General features: G+C 41.6%; 2 protein-coding genes across 2 annotated transcripts; both read left to right on the plus strand.

Moving 5' to 3' along the window:
• Positions 1-19,151: 19,151 nt before the first annotated feature.
• Positions 19,152-23,803, plus strand: LOC135937604 (uncharacterized). Its single transcript, XM_065480763.1, has 12 exons — positions 19,152-19,251; positions 20,008-20,067; positions 20,364-20,439; positions 20,494-20,705; positions 20,756-20,937; positions 20,999-21,134; positions 21,185-21,398; positions 21,493-21,737; positions 21,791-22,008; positions 22,094-22,172; positions 22,231-23,709; positions 23,784-23,803. The coding sequence occupies exons 2-12, from the start codon at positions 20,037-20,039 to the stop codon at positions 23,801-23,803; spliced, it is 2,892 nt and encodes a 963-aa protein (XP_065336835.1). The 5' UTR covers positions 19,152-19,251; positions 20,008-20,036.
• A 420-nt stretch (positions 23,804-24,223) lies between these two features.
• LOC135937605 (putative ankyrin repeat protein RF_0381) lies at positions 24,224-25,840 on the plus strand. The gene has a single exon (XM_065480764.1). It carries the CDS (start codon positions 24,308-24,310, stop codon positions 25,838-25,840), a length of 1,533 nt encoding a protein of 510 aa, XP_065336836.1. The 5' UTR covers positions 24,224-24,307.
• Positions 25,841-26,049: the final 209 nt, after the last annotated feature.

Consider the following 26,049-nt stretch of genomic DNA (forward strand, 5'->3'; position numbering starts at 1 on the left):
CTGATTCGACGTCTGGGGGAGGTTGGTCCTCATCTGGCTCACTTCCAGAAAGTTCATCTGTGACCAATTGTTGACCTTCCAAGATGAGTTCTTTGATCTCTTCCTCATCGAAACCTCCCCAATCTTATTTCCCTCCCATTTGTCCTCACTTGGGATGCCGAATTCGTCAGGATCAACGACTTCGCGTTTCTTCTCCTCAGGGAAAATTGCTGAGTCTCGGATAAACTCCGGGGTCAATTTAGGCACTGAGCCGTCAAATTCCATTTTGAGTAAGCAAGTTGACACGTTAACGGTATCTTATGCGCTTTATTCTTCCAAAGAGAAGTCGAAACTATGGAAGCATGGCCGAACGGCGCTTACGGCCCCTGCTGCTTGCACATTCAAGCAATGATTCCTGCATTTCCTCCACGTGAAGGTGTTTATAAGGAGCTCTTCGAGAACAAACATCCGCTGAGTCGCGAATTCAAGAAGCAAATTGTAACATACTCGAACACCTTCGCTCTATGTGGCTTCTCGACCAAGGTCCTTGGCTACAACAGCTGGCCGTTCGTTACCGGTGAGTTTTCATGCAATCTCCATCAAAATATATCCTCTATCGTTTTTTTCATCGTAAAATACAATATACACACATTGCTGAATGATTTTTATTAGAGCGCACGCAAACAAGACAATTTATTTTGACGCACGTTCAGCAATTTATCAGCGTCACCGCACCTACCAATATAATTTATCCAATATTATTGCTCCGTCAAAAATAGCAAAATTCGCGATTTCATGCAAAAAAACCGAAACCATCCCTCCAGGGGATGGTAAAGAGTTTTTGATATTTTCAAATTACTGAAACAAGATAGAGAACTCATCTTATTCATTATGACACGAATCCCGAACGAAGGGTCATTTTTCCGCTAACTCGAGCTCCAATTTTGGCAGATGTTCCAATAAACCTCTCACCCAAATACCGCTCACGGCACTGAATTTATACAAACACAACAAAACTGAATAATTTTCATTAGAGTGCACGCAAACAATTCAATTGATTTTGACGCGCGTTCAGCGATATATCAGCGTCACCACACCCACCAATAATATCATCAAAATATATCCTCTATCGTTGTTTTCAACGTAATAAACAATTTAAACACATTGCTTTCCTAAAAAAAATCGTATTGTGTTACACGACACACTCCGTTTATTTTGTTACAGCATCCAAGGCCAGATCTACACACCTATCACACCAGCGTTTGAACGCCTGCTGCACAATCCCGAGAGACCTGACGAGCCCAGCTTCGTGCCCGCTTGGAAAGGCGAGCGCCGAAATGCTGAGTGTAGATTCGTCGACACAGAAAAAGCAGTGTCTTTGATGGCCGAAACATCTCCACGCACAAATCCACATCTTCTACTCGTCATTGAAGAAGTGCTGAGGGCAATTAATCCGTTTATCATCGCTTACAAAACGATGGACGAGGTGAGAATTATTATATGTTAAATTTATAACCGTTCCACATTTATGCTTAGTGTTTTCCATTTGATCTTTAATTGTTGTCGATTAATAACATTTGCCTGCAGGTCTGGCGGGAGCTCGTTCAAAAGGCCATTGACGAAAACGGCGAGCGACCAAAGGATCTGGTCATGCTCTTATCAAAAGCCGGAGATCCAATGATTCCAATGGTGGCCTTGGGTCCCAATAAAGAGGTGCTCGAGCCGATCGCGAGAACCGAGTACGCTGCAATTTAAAACGGGGAAGTAGCACCACAATCGCCGACCCACGTGGTTTATATTACAGTGTATTTCAAGACAAAATTTTTGTATTGTCTGGAACTTTTCTTGCCGAAACTGGTATTGTTCCGGTATTGTTTCTGAAAGGAATATTTAAAATTTTCTTGTATTGTTTTTCAAACCTTCTTGTTTTGGTATTGCTTTTCTGACAAAAAAAAATCTTGTTTCGGTATTGTTTTTTTATTTGAAAAATTCTAGTTTTTGGGATTTTTTCTGGAAGACATCTTTTCTATTATTATTCTTGTTTATTCTTGCTATTGTCAATACATAAAGTTAAGGATTAAATAGAAAATACAGCAAGAAAGGGCATAGTACTAGCAAACGTATTGCAAAAACGATTAATTACAATGTAATGTCTCGCCGCACTGAGCAGTAGATGACACATACAAATTCACTGAACACTATAAATTTGCCACAGATGCTTTTTGCACAGGGGGGTAAACTCGCCCGCCTTGCAATTCTTGAGTTCAGATGGCAAGTCGTTCCACGGTTTCACCAACCTGAAGGAAAAAGCTCGTTGGCCGAACACGCTACGCACAGACGGTGGCTGCAGCCGTGGGTGCTGGCTATTGGCGTCGTTTCGCAGCTGCCGGCCTTCGATGGTGCGTGCCCGTGCGTCAAAGTCAATTTCACCTCCCTGGCACCTCTTGAAAAAATTCAAATCTGCGAACATCAGTTGCATGTTGAATGGCATAATATTTGTCTCTTGCGGCGGAGGCGGTCGTCGTCCGTGGATGAAATGCAGTGCCCTTTTCTGCACCCTATCAATCTTGTTTATGTTGGCCTGCGTGGTTGGGTGCCAGGCAGGAAGTCCAAAAGTAAGGATGGGCTTTACCAGGGACAGGTAGGCTACCCTTTTGACTTTCTGGGAGCATCCGCGCAGGTTGCGGGCGGCAAAGCCCAGCACATGGGCGGCCTTCGCACGCACGGTGTCGGTGTGCACGTCCCAGCGCAGGTCTCTGTTGATGTGCACGCCCAATAAGCGTGTCAGCAGCGCCGTGTCTTAACGAGTAGAGCGAGCCTATCCTTATCCTCTTGGCCTAACCTCTAAAGGGTCTAATGCTTTGATAAAGCAAAGAAGGGTTGTGGCTTTGAGCACCATACCTGGGGTGGTTTATTGAAGCGGGACGTCGTCGCAAGAGATACAGAACGGCTACCTCTAGGGCTGAGCTAGGGGGAGAGCGAGCCAGGTCGTCTGCGTCTGGATCCAGGCTGGAGAGTGTGTAGTTTCTCCCGTGCAGGGCAGTTTTAGGATTTTGGCTCCTCCCCCTATGCTCTCCCCTTTGGGCGCCCAATAGTAAAACATCGGTTATATCGGTAACAATAATATTGGACACAGGAAACCCCTGACAAAGCGTTGGTTATCAACATATTTGAGGGGTATTTCACCGACCGTGTACTGGAAGTAGAGAGGTAATCGCGCTCGCGAAACATCCACTACGTAGCTTTTCTTTTCGTTCAGCTTCATTGCATTGTTCTCGCACCAGATGAGAATTCGATCAAGGTCCTCTTCAAGTGCCTCTGCGTCGTCAGGTGTGGCCACTACCCTCCACAGGGTAGTGTCATCGGCGTATTGCTCGAATCCTGCGCTGATCTCCGCAGGCAAGTCCGCAACATAGATATTAAATAGCAGCGGGCCGATCGCCGAGCCTTGCACAACGCCCGACAGCACTTCAGCCGGCGCAGAGCACGCGCCGCCAAATTTCACATATTGCGTTCGGCCCGTTAAAAAATTTTCCAGCCAACGCAGTACTTCAACTTCAACACCATAATGCTGCAACTTAGACAAAAGACGAGCGAAAGGTACTCTGTCAAAAGCTTTGGTCATATCTAGAGAAATTGCGTGAACGTGAGAGCCGCTTTTCTCATCCAATATCGCCGTCCATGAGTTTATCAGACCAGTTAGGAGAGTTGTGCAGCTTCGCCGAGTTCTGAATCCGTGCTGATTCGACGGAAACACTTTATTTGCCTCTAGGAAGTCGCTTACCTGGTCTCGAACAATCCTCTCTAGCACCTTGCCAACCAACGAGGTTATGCTTATTGGCCTATAGTTTCTCACGTCGTCCTTAGGTCCATCTTTGTAAATAGGCGTCACTGCTGCTATCTTCCAATCTGCTGCGATTTCGCCGGTGCTCAAGGACTGCCGAAAAATGTGACACAGGCTGCTACTCAGTGCTTCCGCGCAGTTCTTCAGAAAGGGCGCTGTTATCCCGTCACAGCCCGGCGCTGTCGTCTTGACGCGTTGCAGCAGGAATTGCACGTAGGAAGGAGTAACCTGCAGCCCGCAAAACTTCGTCGTTGGGCCAGTTGCCTGCCGACCTACTCGTCTGAGATAGGGAAATGTCTGCACTCTTGAGAAATTTGCCAGGAACTCTTCCGAGAATTTCTCGGCGATTTCTTGGGGTGAGCTCACATTTCGGCCTTCAAATTCGAAATTTGTAGTCTCGAAAGGCACTTTTGCTTTTGAGTTAATATATCGCCACAATTCTTTCGAGTGCAATTTTCCAACACCAAGTCTCCATAGCCAATCGTCCCTGGCTGCTCGGATCACCGCCAGCGCTGATCTCCGAGCACTCAGGTAGACTTGGTGCCTTTCTTCAGATTTATTGCTTCGCCACTCTAAAAAAAAAGTGGTCACGAATGGTGATCAACTGTCTCAGATTTTTCGTCATCCACGGGTGTCTGTTCCTCCTTTTCCGCGTGACTGCGGGACGCCCTACCCGTCCCGCGTGCTTGCGGGACGCCATACCCGTCCCGCGTGACTTCGGGACGCCCAACCCGTTCCGCGGGACGCCCAACCCGTCCCGCGTGACTGCGGGACGCCCCACCCGTCCCGCGTGACTGCGGGATGCCCTACCCGTCCCGTGGGACGCCCTACCCATCCCGCGAGCTTGCGGGACGCCAAACCAATCCCACGTGACTGCGGAATGCCCTAACCGTCCCGCGAGCTTGCGGGACGCCATACCCGTCCCGTGTGACTGCGGGACGCCATGACCGTGCCGCGGGATGCCCTACCCGTCCCGCATGACTGCGGGACGCCATACCCGTCCCGTGGGACGCCCTACCCGTCCCGCGTGACTGCGGGACGCCCAACCCGTCCCGCGTGTTTGCGGGACGCCATACCCGTCCCGCGGGACACCCTACCCGTCCTGCGTGATTGCGGGACGCCCTGCCCGTCCAGCGTGACTGCGGAACGCCATACCCGTACCGCGTGACTGCGGGACGCCATGACCGTTCCGCGTGACTGCGGGACGCCATAACCGTCCCGTGGGACGCCCAACCCGTCCCGCGTGTCTGCGGGACGCCACACCCGTCCCGCGGGACTGCGGGACGCCCCACCCGTCCCGCGTGCTTGCGGGACGCCCAACCCGTCCCGCGTGTCTGCGGGACGCCATACCCGAACCGCGTGACTGCGGGACTCAATGACCGTTCCGCGGGATGCCCCACCCGTCCCGCGGGACGCCCTACCCGTCCCGCGTGACTGCGGGACGCCATACCCGTCCCGCGTGACGCCCCACCCGTCCCGCTGGACGCCATACCCTTCCCGCGCGACGCCCTAAAACCATCACGCGTGACGCCCTACTCGCGATAAACAGTCGCATAATTAAAATGGTAAATTTTGATTCTCAAGATTTGCGGTTTTTGGTGGTTCCACCGCAACCGCAAAAATGAAACCGCAACCGCAATATTATAACCGCATCTGCGGTTGTGGTGGGTGGTTTGCGGTGTTTTAGTACCAAAACCGCAACCGCACAGTGCTCTACCCCAAACGAAGATGATGACAAATCCAAATTTAGTGAGACATATTGTTCCATGATGAGAAAATGTTAAATTTGAACATTTTCAGTCGCTTCCATGAATCATGACGGAAAGATAGAGACAAAATGCAATGCCTCATAGATGGCATTTGGGAGAAGGAATACTAGGTAATAATTTGAAGGTTTCCAAAAATTGTTAAACTTGTAAGTTGCGATATTATTATAGTTGAAACGGTTGTCTGAAAAGCTGAAAAAGTTTCTAACGGATGGACAAGTGGAATTCCTAAAAAGCGACCCGTACAGGCCTAGATAGATAGAGGAGACTGTCGCCAGCTGTTTCCAAATTTATGCCAAGTTGGGATTGTCGGCTTACGAATTCCTCAGGAGGAACAAGAAATGGCCGTTGGTTTGTGTGCGAACGCTGGAAAGAAAAAAAGGGCTCATTTCGTTCTTACCTGGATTCTAAAACGAATTCATCACCGTTTAGGGGGAAAAAAACAGTGCAGACCCTATTGGAAAATTGATGTGTCTAAGTTCGGACGAAAAATGACCATCAAGTAATATCAATAAGTTAACTGCTAATTTTACTCACAACTCAAAATTTTGTATCAGGCCACACATTGAGGTTGATAGAAGCACCCGCTCCTTGATAGGAACGAGTGCCCAGAGCTTACCAAAGTCATAGACGGTGAAGACTCGTGGCCTGCCGCAAATCACTTGCTGGTTACTGTGGCTCGTGGAATGGCGTGGCACACCAAACAGGTTGTACGCTACGATATTGTCGGTTAGTACTCGTTTACAGCGAAAAGTTTTTGAATGGTCATTCCTTAAAAAAAATGTTGACAAACCAATTTTCACGTGGTACTTTAAATATTTTGCAGTGCCATTCACCAATGGTTGGGAAAACTACATCTGTTCTTATGATACATATCGTTCGTGCCGCGGAAATTTGATCGAAACCCCTACGTCGCCGCTGGACACTTTGATTGACAGTCAAAATTCCCAAATGGAAAATATTATGACTGATCCCAATGTTACCAAATTTTACAGGGGCAACAAAAAATTGATTTTCATGGACCTCATTGGTGTGAAGGAACAAATTACACCAAAATATATCACCTTTATGCATTTCCAACAAATGATAGTTTGTTTCTTAACTTTATGTCATCCGCATGACGTCTTTTTATTGCAGATTCTAGTCAGTGTCAAGTAATATTGGTTCACCAAACGCTCAAATTATTGTACATCGCTCTTCTAATAATATGTTGGGTAACTTAGCAGGCTATAGTAACAATAGTTATTATTAAATGAAGATTTTTGTCATTTTAAACAATGCATATAAACGATAAAAACATAGCACACTGCGAGAAACGCGATTTTAAAATTTATCTGCTGGCACAATACTTTTAAAAACAAAAATGTAATTTCGGTGTATAATTTTATTTTTTAAGAAAGTACTAGTTTAAAGTTTAATCATAAATTCAATTTCGGTTTAAGACAGAAAGGCAAAATATTAAACTGTCTTAGAATTGATTAAATTTTAACGAAATTTATTATATTCACCTGATTTCAGTTACATAATAACTATTATTTCATTACTTTCAAATCATGTTTTACCAGAATTTAGGAATTATGCATTTGGAAATATTAAGGCATAATTACCATAAGCATTTGATAGCTATTTTTGAAGATATTTTAAATTTTATTCAAAACAAAAGTGAAGATTGCAATTAGTCATGAGGCAATGTGTCATAAAAATCCCAGTAAGAAGGTGGGACGATGTCCTTCTTGATTTCTTGTAGATTAATGAATTTAGACAGTTTGATTGGGATTCTCTCGTCATAGAGTGGCTTCTCGGGCGAGGTATCAAACTCAGCACGTTTCCTCTTGCGGCCTAGAATCTGCCACTCGTCCACCTCCAGATTGATTTTGTATCTTAGCTTTCCATCTGGGTCATAAGCAAGTGACTTGATGTCGGTGACTTTATGGTTTGGAGTCTTAATGGAACTGAAATGCTTTGTGAGGTGACTGCCGGCAAGCGTGGCCCGCGTAACCCTCGCCTGGCTGACTCTAACGCCATCTAGCGAGCCAGACGTGGGAATCGCACCGTGTGCAAACCAAGCAGCGACGCTAGCCGACCAAGTGCATCGTGTCTCCAACAAAAGTGCCGATTAGATCCCTAAATGAGTGACTTGACGCCCAAGATGAAGTCTCAGTTGCAGGTAGGGATTTAAATTGTGACGAGACAACCCGCGCCCCCCCCTGCGATCACCCGAAAACCCCCAAAAAGGGCCCCAAAGTGCGGCGGCGTCGGCCACATGGCGCGCGGTGTGGCCAAGCCCGCGTGAAATTTGTTTATTTTTCGCTACTCAGCGGCAAATTGCTGAAGTATTATTTAAGTTTTGATCAAATATCGAGTGAATAACCATGTGATGCGAGTCTGGGCTCCCCAAAAGAGCCTAGAACTCGTATTTTCCACCAAAAGTGCAAAGCGTCCAAAATGGCGCGTGATGGTTAGGCAGGGCGCCGTCTGACGGCCCCCCAGCACCGCGGCCCGCTCGCCGGCGTGGGCCCGCGGTTGATTAATGATGTAATTGAGATTTGTGTTTATTTTTTCGGCATAATTGATGTTAATTTATGTAATTCCACCCGACATTGGTTAAATTATCGCTGTACCATTAACCCCTTGTTCATAGTGCCCGACTCTCCCCCATACCTACCCACTTCTCCCGATGCCCTCAACCACATCGTGGCTGGTTGGGAGAGGTGGGGGCGCTCAGTGCGCGCCCCACCGAATAGCCAATGAGAGCGCGGCGCGCAGTTTGAAATGACCGTTGCGAGGTAGCGTCATGACGCTTCCGCCGTGTCTCTCTCTCTCTTGGCTTCTGGCTGCGAAAGGAGACGGACGTGTGTGTTCCTTCTCGCGGCTAGCGGTGGTGTTTCCCTGGGAAAACGTGATTAGGCGGGTATGTAAGGGCAGAGCGGAGTGTGAATTAGTGGAAATTGATTCGGATTGTGATTAGAGAGAGTTTAATTGTGAAATAACGAAGTTTGAGTCTGAGATAAGAAACTCTAAGTCTGAGATATAGTTCAAAGTTTGTCAAGTAAAGTTAGACTTTTAAGAGTAAAGCCGTGATATTTCAATTGAGTGTTCAAATATATTGATTAAATACTGATTCATTCTTGCTCAAATTAATTCTGTTTGTTTGATTTGTCATTTATTGCCTACGTTCTCTTTAGTTGTTTGTATCGCGACTAGATTATTCCCCCCCAAGCGACTAAGATCCCCCCTAGACAACCGACATCCCTGTAGATTTGCGTAGACCCCCAAGTGCCCATCTGGAACAGCTTCAGGCCGGTAAAGTCAATGAAGAATTCATGGTCGAGCAAGGTAACCTCGAATGGTTTCTTTTCACTCGCACAAGTAATGATGGCAATCAGATCTTTAGGACCAAAGACCTGGGTTTGCTGCTGAAGTTTCCTCTCAACTAGAGAGTGTGCGCTATCCACAGCCATCTGAGTGTGGCCGGGCTCCAAGTACAGTTGCTCAAGTCTGATGTTTTTGGTGACTGCGTAGGATAGCAATGCATTAGCAAGAACACAGTTCCTATTCTGCGCGGCACATCCATCGGACACAATTGTCACTTTCTCAAGTGATGTGCATTATGAGGACAATTGGTCCAGGAAGCAGATCAGAAGGGTTGAAAACACACTGGCGACCAAAACTCCTGCAGTTTCATCCCAGAAAGAGCAAGTCACAGAACCATCGACTAAGTTTTTCACGGTGAAGTTGTGTGTTGAGAGTTTCGTTTTATAGAATAAGGAGCCTGCGTTGTGCCTGGGGATTGTAATACAGGCTTCCAAATCGACCTGAATGACGGCAATGGTGGAGCTGCTATCCCAAGCTTCTGCAACGCACTCCGTCAGCTTTGCTCTAGCTGCTTGCTTTCTGAGAATGTGTTTTTGGTACTCATCAGGTACAGAGCTTAAGGAAGAGCTTGGAGTTTCGGAATCCTTCTTTTTAGACTGTGCCTTCTGTGCCAAAATTGAAAAATAGACTATTAAGGAATTTTGTGTTAAGCCCTCTACTCAGTTAACAATCAAATAAATTAGCAAATTATAAATTTTTATAAATTAAGTCAGAGAAAACTTCTATATGAATCCGCCAGCGTCACTTATAGCATCGTTTTGAATATTTTTCACCTAGACCAATTCGCTTCATACTTCGTGTGGGGGCCATTCCGGGGTGGGTGGTGCGTATAAAAATTGTTAGGAATTTTATGCGGGGGTTAAAGGGGGTGAAATTAAGGGTCGAAGTTGATCAAATTTAGAGGTTGGTACCACGAAGGTGATGGGTGATTTCACTGCCGATAGGTTGTAATTGGCAAAAAAGAACCGGTTTTTTGGTGTTAGTTCGTAGTAAGTGGCAGCACCAGTGTTATAGTGAGTGCAGCGCAGTAGAAAAATAAGAAGGATGGGCGCATGCGCTCTAATAACATAATTGTGCTAAGTTTTCGCCTCGCGGCCGCCATAGTTTATGTGTCTGCGGGAGTTAGTGGTTCGACCTGGACGTCATGCAACTCTCAGTGGCCCACAGTGGACGCAGCCACGCGTGGCAGCAGTAATAAGCACCCCCGGCTGGCAGCACTGCCTTCCTGTCGGACACGGAGATGAGGCGAGCATAGTCAGGTGAAAATCACTCTTCCACTCCGGAGTGTCTCGGCTACCCGCCAAGAAAAAAGATAGCGAAAAGATATCCAAAAGATTTCCGTAATGGATAGTCGGATATCCTAAATGGATATCCAACGGATATGCTTTCGGATATACGGACGCCTGTGCATACTGATATCCTTCGGTATGACTGTCCAAAAATTGTCAGATTTTGGACAGTCAAATTTTTGGCCTACTCTGGCAAGAAATAGGATACCCACCTAAAACAGACCAAAAAATTTTAAAAAAAGTGATGAAAAGATATCCGCTTACGGATACAATTCGGATATCCGTAATGGATATCCGGCGGATATCTTTTGGATATACCGAGACCTGTACACCAGGATATCCTTCTCGGTATGACTGTCCATAACCTGTCCGATTATGGACAGGCGATATTATTGGGCAAATTTCTAAAATTATGGGGGAAATGGTTTTCTGTATTAAAGCAATTAAAATCTGAAATTATGATTTTTTTCAGTTTAATTAATGAAATAAAAACTTACAATGCCGTTTACAAGAATTTGATAGTCAGAGGAATGGTGTCTTAACTCTCATGATGGTTTAAGTCGTGGCAGGAAGGAGCTGGTGACGCATATATCAAGGTATAATGTTGATAATGACCAGTAGCTAGGAAGTAACAAAAGACTCGATGCATTTCTCGCTTAAGCGAGGGCTTCGTCTGAGGAACTCAGATTGCCCTGGGACTTTTTGGCATACCTGGAACAAAATGAGAGCATAATAAATATCCGTCAAGGCTGGGAATCTCCCCGGGAGTTTCCCAAACTTCAGTGCAGTGCTTTTTTGCGTTTTTTTAAAAAGGGTGTGACCCTGGGACGGAAGGGCAGCTCTGGCGTGCAGAGGAACATTGGAATGTGAGGCTATTTTAGTATAAGTCTGCGTTTTTGAAGATTTACACTTTTGCCATTCAGCGACCGACTAGCGTGAAATTTGAAAAGAGTAAATCATCAGAAATGCAATCTTAAACTGAAATAGCCGGGGGTTCCTCTGCACGCCAGAGCTGCCCTTCCGTCCCATGGGGGATAGAAAAACGGCTCAGATGCAACAAAGGGTGTGACCCTGGGACGGAAGGACAGCCAAATTTTTTATGGCCAGACAATTAACTAGTTTAAAAAACAAAATGTTTAAAATACTTTAGTTACTAGGGTTTTTAAATTGGTAGCCTAGATGAATAAATTTACCTAATTTTTATCCTTTTCAGAGGAGAACTCATCTCTTCTTCGTCAGAACAGGAAGATTCGATAGCCAAACGTCTGACCTTTGCAGTTACCATCTTTTTCTTGGGAGACCTGAAAGTATAAACAAGATATTAAAGAAAGTTTACCAGCATATACGATTTAATCTATTAAATGACCTTGGGTCAAAGACACTGGTTGCTGTGCTGCATTTTGGGCGGGAGCCAACCTCAGGTCTTTTCTTTGGGGATTGTACTTCTTTGTTGGGGCTCTTTGTTTTCCTCTTGGTAGCCACTATTCCTACCCTTTATATTGTAAAAATTTAATATCAGCATATTCAGTTATTATTTTCTGAATACCTACGGAACTCACTTCCTTTTCGTCTGCAGTAATCACCAAAACAAGGCTCAACCATGGATAAATTTGCAGAGCATAATTTGCTCGTGTTGATCACATCTGGAAAATTACCAAAATTTAATAATCCAAAGCTACTTTAACACAACTCCATTGATGCATATCCAAAATTATCTTAGAAGTGGTTTTCTTTATTTTCAGAATATACCTATCTTTATTTTATTTTACGGAACGTGGTTGGACTTAACTACGCGTAGCGAATTTATCACAACATTTCAATTTCACCAAAGCTACTGATATTATGATTTAGCAACGTGATTTGCTGCTATTGCCAACGGGCACAGTGCAAAAAATAAGCAGCCTAATTATTAATAACAATCAAAGCAGCCACCAAGGTTAAAAAATAATTTGAACAGTGGATAAGATAGAGAGAATTTAGCTAAGACATTCGCACGAATTGAATGAACTAAGTCTTATGAGGGGAAATATATACAAGACGAGAAGCATAAATTAATTTAAATAAATTTTGAATAAATAAAATCTTGCAACTTATGCAGTAATAACCGAAAAACCTTGCCAGTTAAGAATTTGAAGAAATTTTTCCCTCCTTCCCAGCATTTTATTTTTGTCAATGAGAGGTCAGCCAGGAGTTGTGGGGCAAAAAGCAAGGGGAGGATGTTGCTTTTCAAAATGATTGCCACTCTTTTCTGGTTGCTTTCTATGGGCCGTGCACCAAGGTGAATGCTTCTGGCAACCAAGAGCCGCATCTACAACATAATAATTAACACATATACTTCTGATATAAAATAGGATGTGTAGTTTTCAACTGCTACTCAAAAGCATATATTGATCCGTGGAAGCTTCTTTGATTAATCGAAGACAAAATTATTTGGATTTAATGTTTAATTCATATGCAGTTGAGTATTGAATTTCATAAAAACAGCATTTACTTAACCAACCTTGATTGGATATATAAAAATTCTATGTTTTTATTTGAATATTAAGCGTCCAAGTTACCATTTCTTTATGAAAATTGTCCTCACTATTCAGCCTGGCAACAAAAGATTTGAACGACTCCACATTTTGAAGGGGCAGGGGGATGTCTTATAGATCTGACTCCAAGGTGAGTGGTGTAGCAACAGCAGACTTGTTTGTTGCTAGTTGAACTCTGAACTCTTTCATCTCCATTTTCATGCCCTCAATGTTTAAGATAATCTCGTTCAGTTTAGAGACAACCAATTTCTGAAATGACAAGAAGCTCGAAGAACAAGAACGGACACCTGTAGACAAAACATTAATTGTGTTTAATCAACAGCTTATCCTGATGCAGATAATTGTTTATTTAGTTAAAGTTATCAAAAATTGCCTGATTCTTTTTTCTGGTCAGAGACAGACGTGACGAACAACCATCTTGAGCTACGTGGAGAAGGCGAGGCCAGCAAATTATTTTTAGCTTTGGCACCACCTAATAATAAAACAAATAATGGGAAGTTTTTCTCGCAATGAGTAACTTACAATTTTCAGCTACTGGAGACATTTGCTGATAAAGTACCTTTATGGGGCTTTGACAAGGAGAGGCAGTGTTTTGTTCCGTTGTACATGTTTCATTGAAAGGAACTGCGATTTCAGCACTCACATCAGATAATATCATATCGTCCAGATGATCAGGTGAGGTTTCACTTCCTTTTGCAGAACTGTTTTGAAAGATAAAATTTTAAAATTAACCAAAATGTGTAACATATAATAAATAACTACTTTGCGAAAATCCCTTTTCCTGTCCTGGATATATGGGAAGAATTGACTCTTTTCGGCCTGACTTGCTCGTGCTCGGAGAATATCTGTTTGTTGACTTCGACTTTCTCTTTTTCTCCACATCCGTGGTTTCAATTTCTGATTTAGTGTGCTCACTTGCATTCAACAAGAGTGCCTCGATTTTTCTGCATTTCTTGAGGGCTTCAACTTTTGACTCTAAAACATGAAATGATTAATGTACTTATGGGAAATAAATAACTGCAAAAATTATGATTTTACTTTTACTAGCCATGAGAGTGCCAGTGTACTTTGGCCATTCAGGAAGTGGACCATCAGGATGGGTTTTCCATTATCCAGAGAGAATGTTGCAGTTGAACAAATTAAACTGCTGAAATTACTAAATTAAATCAAAGTAGAGCTATTTAGCTGATGGGTTTTCCATTATCAAGAGAGAATGTTGCAGTTCAACAAATTGAACTGCTGAAATTTGTAAATTAAATCAAAGTAGAGGTATTTTGAGGATGGGTTTTCCATTATCAAGAGAGAATGTTGCAGTTCAACAAATTGAACTGCTGAAATTTGTAAATTAAATCAAAGTAGAGCTATTATGAGGATGGGTTTTCCATTATCAAGAGAGAATTTTGCAGTTCAACAAATTAAACTGCTGAAATTTGTAAATAAATTCCGTGCTTATTGAAGAATTGGTTTTCCATTATCAAGAGTGATTGTTGCAGTTCAACAAATTAAACTGCTTAAATTTGTAAATTAAATCAAAGTAGAGCTATTAGAGGATGGGTTTTCCATTATCCAGAGAGAATGTTGCAGTTGAACAAATTAAACTGCTGAAATTACTAAATTAAATCAAAGTAGAGGTATTTAGAGGATGGGTTTTCCATTATCAAGAGAGAATTTTGCAGTTCAACAAATTGAACTGCTGAAATTTGTAAATTTAATCAAAGGAGAGCTATTTAGAGGATGGGTTTTCCATTAACAAGAGAGAATGTTGCAGTTCAACAAATTGAACTGCTGAAATTTGTAAATTTAATCAAAGTAGAGCTATTTAGAGGATGGGTTTTCCATTATCAAGAGAGAATGTTGCAGTTCCACAAATTAACCAGCTGAAATTCGTAAATTAATTCAAATTGCTTATTGAAGATCGGATTTTCCATCATTTATTAAGGGTTATTGTATGGTGGCACTCGCGTTCCCCCATATTTGGCCCGGCCAGCCCAGCAATCGTCTGATTTTCAATTCCTTAAATATCTACGTCATCCTTAGTTTTAATTGTATATTTCTTAGTAAATACCATTCTTGGAACATTCCTCTCATTGAATAACAGTTTATTTCTGACGAAAATCTATAAAATCCTACCTTAAATCCAATTTTCCGGCGATCCGATAATCCAACGTTTCACTTCACCACAGAACAACCGCGATACTAATCAAGTGAGAATAGGGGGCAGCAGTGTGTCGTGTGAGGGGGAGTGTTGAGCAGGGAGCTCGAGTGATCCTAATGAAGTACTTCGCGAGTTGTAGTGGCAGGCAACAGTGCCTTAACTCCTTTCCTTACTATCGACGCTTGGTGGCAGCACTTTCGCTAGTCCCTGTTACTCATATGGCTCGTTATGTGCCTTAGAAGTTCTGCAACTACATACTAGTGGCAGGTCGATAGCTTTTTCAGCCAATCATGAAACTCCGCACACCCACACACACACCCCCACTTGGCCACCCTGCTACTCGTGGCGTAACAGGTGACAAACTCCAAGACCTCCTCTGATTGGCTGAAAATGCCAATCGACCTGCCACCTGTTTGTGGTTGCAGAATTTCTTATCTGGATCATATACGCACCATATGAGTGAATAGGCCCCTAATCACTCATGGAGCGTCCGTCAGCAAGCTGAGAAGTTCAGCATTACCGGCTGTGGCAGCTCGGTCGCTTCTTTCAGCCAACCAGAGGCCGTTTCAGAGTTTTTTTTTTACCTGTTACGCCCGCGAACCTCGCAGAGAATGCCTAAAATCACCCTCCAGTGCATGCTCGTTTGGTAAAAAAAACTGAAATTTGTGTTTTTTCGCTTTTTTCAGCTTATTTTGGGATGTATACCTGGTTGGGACCTGAGAGCCGATCTGACTGACCGAATTAACCGTTCGAAAGCTTCGCTAACATGTGAGAAATGTGCGTTTGTGTGGTAGATTGCGAGTAGCAGTGGTTCTTTTCCCATTTTCATACTCTGCCCAATATGATATTAATATTAAGTATTTCCTGTGCCTAATGGTACTTAATTCTTCTTTGATTTGGTCTGTTATGCTTGATGCCTGATTGTTTATCAAACAGGAGATGTGAAACAAATATTTAATCGACCATCTGACCATGGTAAGACCATTCAGAGAATTACAAAATTATTTAAAAAAAAAAAACAGCGTATACTATACTGAGTTTCGTTGAATATAATTAGACAAAACCATCTTTCTAGCTTGTGAAACAGGAAATGTGAAACAAATATTTAATCGACCAAGAGATTCTATGGAAGGTCATTTAATGGGTTCCTGCATACGACCAGGAACGCCACTGCCGCGCTCCATTGGCATCGCAATCGGCGAAGCCAGAAAAGCTTAAATCTCGGCGCTGTTTAAGGTCGAACAGCCCAGCCGCCGCAGCCCCGTTTTTTAGAGAATGTCTTTTTTACAAATTTCGGGTCAACACTAACCTTATGTGTGAGGAGGAGGAGCCGGCATTTTTTCTGGCCGAGCCTGACGCATCATCTCGCTGCGAATCTTCAAGGTGAGAATTAAGGCCATTCGGCTCAAAATCGGCAGACTAAATCACGATTCGTTGATAAAGGATCCGTTAATTGATGCTTGGGAAGGTCACACATAGGAAATAATGTCCAGATTCCGTCACTAAACACAAATATTTCACAACCAATAATTAGGGATGTGCAAAACCGAATATCAATTATTTTTTCGTTTGCCTTTATGATGTTGGGACTATCAAATGAGTACAAATCATCAATTTTTAAGCATTTTGGCAGATTTTAGAAATCGATTATTTCATCCAAACCGACTATTTTTCGATTATCTCCCATTAAAAAGCGAATATTGTCTGATTTCTTATAAAGGGGATATTTTCCTCCATATTTGGTCGAAAGCCACGCAATCCGCGAACGTGCAACAGTGTTTTAAGCATCAGAGAGGTTGCCAAAGCAAATTTTTTAAAGGAATCTTACAAAACAGATAATTTTTAAGCAATGAATCATTTAAATATATAGTAATTATTGCTTGAATATCTCAAATTTTTTATCTTTTAACAGTAATGTACGTGAGCAATGATTGATTTGCAATGTAATAATTTGTAAGGACCGCGTGAGGTAACCAGCAGTTGCAGAAAGTTGTTGTTACTTAAAGTATAACTAAAGATTGAATTGATTTATTTGTCTCTCAGCATGGTAATACATCAAGTGACGATCGTCTCACATGCATTCCATCTGATTGCAAACAACAAACACAAAAATACATAATACAGAAAAGAAAATTTTAAATTTACCCGTAATTGGAGAAAAGCTTAAATTTTTCCAAATTTGCGAGAAAATCGGCTATTAAGCTTGAATGTTAGACATATTCCCAGTCTAATCACTATATTGATTTGAAATTAGAGTTTATTTCACCAGAAAAGAAATTTAGATCATAAATCAGAATCACTTACCATTAATTGGACAGATCGTGACGAAAGGGATCAAAATTAAGCGAAAAACTCTGACAAACTCTATAATTTGTCGAGCAGTTATGCAATATCTGAACTTAAATTGTTTGACAGATCTGATTTCATTATTGCTCATTTTTGAAGTTGCTTTGTTCCAAAAACAATATATAGCCAACAATGCAAAAATATTTCCTCTTTAGCGGACTGTTAATTGTAAGTTCTACTTTAACTTTTTCACTCAAACAATTATTTTTGTTTAAGTATTTTTACCTATCACTGTGACTATAATTAAATTTAACTTGTCTAAAAATAGTACTTAAACACGATTCAAACATTCCACAAGAGCTAATTGTGATATAAAAATTTAAAATTGTTTTTGGCAAAATGTTACAAATTTATCCTTAACGAACTTCTTTTGCTTTTCAAATAAAAAAATTTGTATCATAGAAAAAAAAATAATCTATCGGCTATATAGGTACAGGAAACCACATATGAAACCGATTTTTTGATAGATAATTTGACTAGAAATCAATTATATAACCGATTATTTGCCTCTGAATTTCCGACTGTAATAATCGATTATTTCTTCGCCAAATCGACTATTTTTGCACATCCCTACCAATGAACTCTATTCAATTTCCGTTGCCTCACTTCGCTCCGGCCTTCGAACTGCAAATCCGGAACTAATCGGACAACGGACTGAAATTTTACCGTATAAAATGCTGATGGACAACCGCGGATCATGTATGCAGCCTTTTCAGGGAAGAATTAGATACATTCTTGGAACACCTCCCAGCCATTTTAGGAGCAGCATTTTCATCAGGTAGGTCACAGATTGTAATAAGAAATTTTAGATAAGTTTTCATTTTCCCAATTTTAAATAAGAGAGGTTTGTTTCACTTCTTAAATTTTAACCATTGTTATTACCTAAAATTAAAACAGCCCGATACGTTTTTTAGGTTGGACAGCTGTCTACCAACCGGCCGTTTACTTTTGCCGTGGACTCGTCGGGAACCTTTAGGCTCACTGAGCTTAATAAATCAGTGACTAAGCCAAGGTGCAGGATACTAAAGGCTGCAATCGGTGATCCTCCGGCGACAGGTAACTTTCTCCAACAAAATAGCTATTTCTGGAAATTCTTTGAATCATCAATATTTGTAAAATATTTTATTTATGGCGGACGTTTCGCAGGAAAAGGGCAAACTGACAACTCTGCTTTGATCGGCTCGCTCGCCTTCCTCTTGATCTCGAGCTGCACCTTCACCCTCTGGCTCACCCTGAGATTGAGAAAATTGCGAAATTCCAACGAGCAGCGCAACCCAGGCGCCGTGTAAATTGAAATGCCGACTGTCCCGAATCCTGTCCCAACGGAAATGGTGGAACTGGAAATCAAAAATGATCTATACGGCGTCATCATGGCAGCGCCTCTTCATCAATGGCTGTGATTTGTTAAAATTCTTAAATAAACTTGTGCTTTTATGATGGCTAAATAAAAATACACTTTTAAGTTTGATCTGTATTTTTTTAGATTTTGCTCAACCGTAGATTTTATAATTTTAATTGTTAGTTACCAATTTTGACATATTTTGCGCCCATCGAAATATTAAATTTCATTTTTGCGGGGTTTCCGCCTTTGCCACAAATGAATTTTTATTATTAAAATTCGACCCTTGATCGCATCGTTGCCGTGGCTCACTCACGGTGGTGGCCCCAAACGCGGCAAGGACGGACCCCGCAGTTTCTTGTATAACTCAACGAGTTTGCGGCTGCTGCCGCCTCTGCGCGGGCGAGTGTTGAACTGACAGCTAGGAAAGCAAAACCGCGGTGACTCATTTTCAGCGTGAAAGTCTAACTCGCGAGAGGCGAGTCGCAAACTCGCCAGCCAGCCGCTCCGCTCGCACACAACAACGAGAAGCCGCTGCCGCGAGTCGCGATTGTGCACGTCCGCGCGGCAACAGCCCTGGAAATTTTCTCGAGTTCTCTGACCAAATGTGAGATCAACTATTTGGTAAGTCAAATGTTTTTTTGGATAATTTGTTCCTGGCTTTGCAATTTCATATGTTTGTATCAAACGTTTTGATAGCATTATTGAGGTTAAATTATTAAAAATGCAAAATATTATCGCTATCAATAATAATTTACGGTTTTCTATAAAATTAATGTATTGGGCTTTTCACTGAGTGCTCAGTAAAATAATTAAAGAAACACTTCAATAATTAATGGAATACATATTTAATTTTTAAGCTTATTTATCCTTATATAATTGCGTAATAAAATAATGTTCGCCGACTGCCAACTGCTGCGATAAGAGCGCGATTGCGGTAAAGCAGGTGGCCTTGAGAGCGGTTATTGGACTTTTCGTGCGCGAGTCGCTCTCCTTCTTGCCATCCGCCGATCAGCCGTGCGGCAGATTGACACGCAGGATTAAAAACATTTAGCTTGCTGGCACCGATCACATAAAAAATGGCTATTAAACCGGCTGCCATTAAATAACGTTGGCCTGACCTTTTTACTCATTATAAATTTCTGGGAATATATTATAAAGTCGAAAGTTTTGAAAGTTAATTAATAAAATTTTAATAACGTTTGACGGGAGCTTCTTACGGTACCTCTTAAAAATCTTTCAAATATCAACATATAGAGTTTTTATCATTATCTAAATAACCCAAATCATTTTTTGTTTAATTATTGTATGATAAATAGGAAATTTAACGAATGGAGAAATTTTCAATCAATTTATTGGCAACCTCAAATCTGTTACCAGGAAAATGACAAGATTTCTTCCTTCATAAAATGGAAGAAGTGAAGAGGATTGTTGAGGAAGGTAAGGACCCTGTCAGGGCCCAACTGGCTTCCAACTTAGCAATACCCTGGATCTACTTTTTTCCATTTCGAGCAGAAACTATCACTGAAAAAAATTAATATAAATTCTCGCACATGTTAAACTGATTGTTTTCCAAATTAAAGGCAAAAATACAATTTGCTATAAGCCCTTCCCACCCCCAAAGATCTGCGCGTCCTTTTGCCGGCCTTTAACTTAAAGTTGAATGTTTTTACCCAATCAATCATGCACGACATTGGATGTAATTAATGGTTTTTACTAATTATTTACAATTTCAGGGGGGAAAATGCCTGAAGGGCAAGCCAAATTAGGATATTTCGTCTCCAAAGACCAAAATAGAACAAACGCAGAAAAGTAAAAAAATCCTGAAAATTATCCGATATATTTAATTAAAGAAATAATTCTCAGTGTTTGCGTGCTCATCGTCCACTACAACTTTGAAAACGCCAAAAACAAAAACTTGCATCGGAAAGGTTATGCTCAGGACGTAAAGAACCTGGAAAGAACCTCTAGAGTGAACCGGAACTGCAATTTTCGCAGTATTTTGTCACCGGAAAAAGGGAATTTGCTTCAACTTCTAGCCAATAAAGAAGAACTATTACGATTATTCGGCTCTGCAGGTAAAACGAATATTTTAAATTTTTTGTATTTACCTTTATCAATTTTGCAGACGTTCCCTCCGTATTTGTGCTTTACATTCTTTCTCACGGCTACAGAGATGGAATAATCTTCACAGACCGCTACCAGAACGAACACTCAGACAACTTTGTTTTCTTCACAACAGCGGAAATATTCGATTCCCTGAAAAGGCTGACTGGTTTCGAGGAATGTCTTATATTAATAAACTTTGGTGTAAGTTTCTAATAAATTGTCACCATTGCGTTATAATAATAATATCATAATTTATTGACAGCCATGCAGAGGGGAACTGGGAGACGAGGTCTTTAACGCAAACCACAAAAATATCCCTTTCAAGAACGAAAATTCTTGCCGTATCACATACAGTCCTTTAATAAAGAACATGGTTGTGTTTTTTTCAACGGTTGAAAGTAAGACTTTTTTCAATTAGTATTTTCTCTGACTTACAATAATTTCACAGCGACCAGGGCCAAGCGAAACCAGTCAGGAACAACTTTCGCCTTCCTTACGTGCCAGGTCTTAAATTCGCTTGAGCAGGACGAGAGTCTCATAAATGTCCTAACAACTATTCAAAATGAGAGTCACAAATGTGTGGTCTTCGAGGGAAAAAAATACATTGGACAGACTCCAGAAGTGAAGTTGTTTTCCCAGGACAGAAGGTCTATCTTCTCAAAGTGAGTTTTCGTCATTTAACAAAATTTCCCCTTGAATTTTAAAATTTATTAACCTTATATGCTTTCAAATTATGTGCTAAAATTTGTGTTTCAGAAGTCATTCGCTATACTTGGCTCCCTCGACATCTGACGCAATGGGCATAAAAAATAAAAAGAAACGCGAGTTTTACTCTTGGAAATCGAGTTCAGGAGTCAACTTGCGACACCGCCTTGCGTTCCTATTTTCCACAGAACCGAATGAACAGTTGAAAGAAATTAGAAGAGAGTTGTCCCAAAACCTAGATTTTGAAACCAGTGAGAGGTTACTCAGTGGAAAGCCGTGGGCGTCCATTAATGAAGGTTTTACTACTGATTTTATATAATTGCCTCAAATTATGCGATTCATGTTTCAGCCTCGAGGCTTTACTCCGATATTGGCTGCATTTTCCTATTTTTGCTTGGCCGACTCAGTGAAAACGAGGACACAAACGAAGTTTGCGTGCAAGTGGACAGCAGAGAAACTGCAGTATCAGAAATACTGCTTGAGTTCATCGGGCCGAAAAATGACCAGTGGATAGGAAATCCTAAAATATTATTCCTTGTGAACCAGGAAACGAGCTCATATGACTACGTAAGTGTGATTGGTATTTAGTTAATTTCGAAATATTTCCATAATGTTTAGACAATGTAGAAAACTCAGTATGTTTTTTTTAAAGGATATATCAAAAAAACCCAAAATGGAAATATCAGCAACAAACCACAGTGGATGGTTAGTCCTAGTTCTCCGCAACAATGGTAAATGTTTAAACGTCTCCAGATTCTTTAATTAGTCTATAATTTATCATCTAAATAGATGAACTACAAAAGCTGATCGAAATCTTCAAGGGGCAGGAGCTGAAAAAGGAGAAAAGTCTGCAAGAACTGCTCGCAAGTCTGCTAATTTCCGATTCAATAGAAAGTAGGGATTTGATTAACTCGACGCTCCAATATCTTCTTAATTTTCCAGACTGGCCTAGGTCTTTTGTCAAACTTAACTTTTCAGTGAAATGTTCTCAACAATCTCAAAAAGAGAACTTCAACTTTGACAGCTTGGTGAAAGAAACAGCAAGAAAAAAACAAACTTGGATAATGAGTTCAGACGCAGGAACAGGAAAGACGACAATCCTCAGGGAAATGGCTTTTCAGCTCGGGAAACTTAATCCAGAAGTAAAAATTTTACGCATTTCCCTACCGAGTATTTCGTTCATCTCTCTCAAGCGGAATGTGACTGAGATTGAATTTCTGGCAAAAGCCACTCACAATTCGCAAGAGGAAATCAGCAAAAGCATTGAAAACAAGCAATGTGTTGTCTTTCTTGATGGGTATGATGAAATCCATCCTGAAAATCAAGAAAAAATGCTGAAAGTTATCGATGCTTTAGAAAAGAAGCAGATATCCGTATGGATTGGAACGAGACCTCACGCAGCGGAAGCAATCCAAAAGCGGATATCAAAAGCTGTTTTAGTAAAGATTGATCCCTTAGATGAGGAGCAGCAAATCGAGTTGTTTCAGCAAGAGACGGGAAATACTAAAGGCGATTACGAGGAATTCATCAAGAACTTTACATCAAAGGACATCTTGGAAAATCCTTTGCACCTCTCTTTGGTTGCTAAGTACGGGGCAGAAGGAAACTTGTTTCAAATCTACGACCAGGTTGTGCGACACAAAGTGGAAGACTCTCTGATCAGGAATGGATACGACAAGAACAACAAAGTCAAATTTCAAGAGGAAATTGACATAGCTTTCAAACGTCTTCAACAGATTGCAAGTTGCCACATCAGAGGAGTTGAACTAATAGGTGAAAATATAAAAGACCTAGAAAAATTAAACTGCTATGGCATTGCCTCGTTTGAGAACAACAAGATGATTTTCCTTCATCAGACTTTCGCCGAATTTCTTGCAGCTCAGCATTTCCTTCGTAAAATCGAGGATTGTGACGAATGCGATTTCCAAACCGGTACTGAAGATCTTGCAAATTTCTTTTTAGGGGAATGGCATCTTGGGTTCCGACATTTTGTCGATCTTTTCTATTCCACAGTGTTGACTGACGAGGAAATGGTAGAAGAGCACAGAGCATCAATACTTCCAATCGTGAAGGTGGACCCAGATAAGTTCTTGGAATGTATTGCTCGCAATGGCTGTGTAAATATTTTCAAAATGATTTATCCAATCATCACCTTCAGTCAAAATCTAGTGGAAAATTGTGTTTCTTTTGCAAAGAATTGGTCTCTTTTGGACAGTGAAGAAAAAATTGCAATCATGCTGCTTGACACCGACTTAATGAACAGTGACAGTGAGTTGCTAATAATGATGCCTTCCTTGTTGAAGTCAATAGCTGAAAGAAACGCAACTCGATTCTTTGAGAAGTTGAAGACAAAATATCCTAGATTGCCAGAGATGATCCGCTCTAGAAAACTGAAAAGAGAGGCTGGAGTGATTGCAGCAAGAAAGAATCACGGCGAAATCCTTATTCTACTGCTGCAGAACGGTGTCGACACAGATATTATCGAAATATTCTGCGGAAACGCCCTATATTCTGCTATTACACACGGAGCTCTAAAGTGCGTGGAAATATTGCTGAGGCATGGTGCGAAATTGGCAATCGATTCATATTACGAAATCTGGGACCCATTGATGGTGGCTGTTAAAGTAAATGACCTAGAGCTGGTCAAATACTTTTTTGAGGAAAATTTTACTGGACTGAAACGCAGCAATGATACATTCGAAATCAATGAAGTACAAGCAAATTTGAATGCTTTCCACTTTGCTACTAAAATAGGGCGCAAAGAAATCGCAAAATTTTTTATAGAAAAAAGCCCAAGTTTTAAAATGTGGAAAATGGCAATGAAAGAAGTCTTTTACAAAGTTTAGCAAAAAAAGGATAATTAGAAATGTGTCAATGGCTTGTTGACGAAGCAGTGGTTGACGTCAACATTTTACGACCAAGTGGAGAACCAACTGATTGGTCAATGGATAATAATTTCGACATGGACCATTTCTTAATTCTGCAGAAGAGTGACATTAACATGGCAGATGAAAGAGGAAAAACTGCTCTTCACTGCGCTGCGGAACATGGATATCTTGAGCGTGTTGAAGAGTTGATCCAATCTGGCGCAAATATTCGAGCTGTAGACGAAAATGGATGGAATGCATTTCATTTTGCTTGCAAAAGTGAAAGTGAACATCATGAAAAAGTGATTCGATTGTTGCACAGCACGGATAGTCAGCTGGCCAAGGATAAAACCAAAAGCGGGCAAACAGGGCTGCATATTCTTCTGCAAGTCAGCAATTTCTCTGTTGAGAAAGCGCGTTTCCTGGTCGAAGATATTGGAGTTGACGTACGAGCAGAAGACAATAAAGGCCGCACCGTGTTGCGTATTGCACATTGCAAAGGAAGAAAGGTTGACTATTTGATGAGAAAAGATATCAACCTGGAAGTCAAAAACAAACGAGGGCTAACGTGCCTTCATCTAGCCGCGTTAATGGGCGATTTAGAGGCCTTACAAACTTGGATAGATCTTGGTGGAGACTTGAATGTGGTAGACAATGAAAGATTGACTGCGTTACATATTGCCGCTAAAAGAGGTCATTTGCAATTTGTGAAAATGCTTTTAGCCTATCAGGCCGAGGTAGCAAGAAATCCAGACATTGGTGAGGGATCTGTTGGATCAGCACTGAAAGAGGACGTGAGAGTGAACACATGTGACAATCGAGGAAGGACACCTCTGCACCTTGCTGCTGAATCAGGAAATGTTGATTTGGTAAAATTATTAATTGAAAATGACGCAGATTTAACTCTAACAAACATCCAAGGAAAAAATGCATTACACTTTGCTATCAAGGACGAAAAAGTTTTACGACTCATGAACGAGAAGAACGGATCTCTTGTGAAACAGCGATTAAAAGACGGAAACACATCTCTGCACCTGGCATTGGAATCCAATAATGTAGGGGACGATGGCATCATACGCTGGATTTTAGAGCAAGGCAACATCGATTTGAATGCGAAAAATGATTTTGGCGATACACCACTTATACTGGCTTGCAAACGTATGAAATGGAGTGTCTCCGAAATGCTGCTGACCAGAAATGTTGAGGTCAATGTCTCGAACAAGAAGGGAAAAACCGCAATGCACTACGCCGCAAAAAAAGGAAACTTGTCTTTAGTGAAGCTGATGCAAGGAAAAGGTGCGGATTTTACTCTAACAGACAACAAAGGATTGAACACCTTGCACAGAGCAATGGTTAACTTCGAGATATTTTTATTTCTTCACTATTTGGCCATAAGGTCTTGCTGCTGCATTGAATTAATAAATTGGCTAGTTGAACAATGTCAAGTTGACTTAAATTTGGCAAATAGTGAGGGTGAGACACCCCTTCTACTGGCTTGCAAGATGAGAGGCTGCCCAGAATTCACGTCCTGACGTTTGGGTACCACCGGGTCCTTGACAATGGGATGATTTGGTCCCCCTTTTGGCGCCCCGTGGCCTTTGCCGACAGAAGGTGTAGCTTGCGGGACTCTGCTATCGACGTGGCGCTTTTTCCGCAGATCTTCTTCGACTAAGTCTGTCTGCTCGACCTCCAGGGTAAGCACGTCACTCATGTTGAACATCGTGAAGAATTTGGTCGCAAC

This window comes from Cloeon dipterum, chromosome 2 (assembly GCF_949628265.1).
Source record: "Cloeon dipterum chromosome 2, ieCloDipt1.1, whole genome shotgun sequence".
Taxonomy (NCBI): domain Eukaryota; kingdom Metazoa; phylum Arthropoda; class Insecta; order Ephemeroptera; family Baetidae; genus Cloeon; species Cloeon dipterum.

What these genes read in the sequence shown, in the direction of transcription:
- LOC135937605 (XM_065480764.1), top strand. Translation starts at nt 24,308, where the DNA reads ATGTGTCAATGGCTTGTTGACGAAGCAGTGGTTGACGTCAACATTTTA.
- LOC135937604 (XM_065480763.1), top strand. Translation starts at nt 20,037, where the DNA reads ATGGAAGAAGTGAAGAGGATTGTTGAGGAAG. An exon ending in GTGGGCGTCCATTAATGAAG is followed by an intron (nt 21,738 to 21,790) that starts GTTTTACTACTG and finishes TTCATGTTTCAG; the next exon opens with CCTCGAGGCTTTACTCCGAT. An exon ending in CCTAGTTCTCCGCAACAATG is followed by an intron (nt 22,173 to 22,230) that starts GTAAATGTTTAA and finishes TCATCTAAATAG; the next exon opens with ATGAACTACAAAAGCTGATC.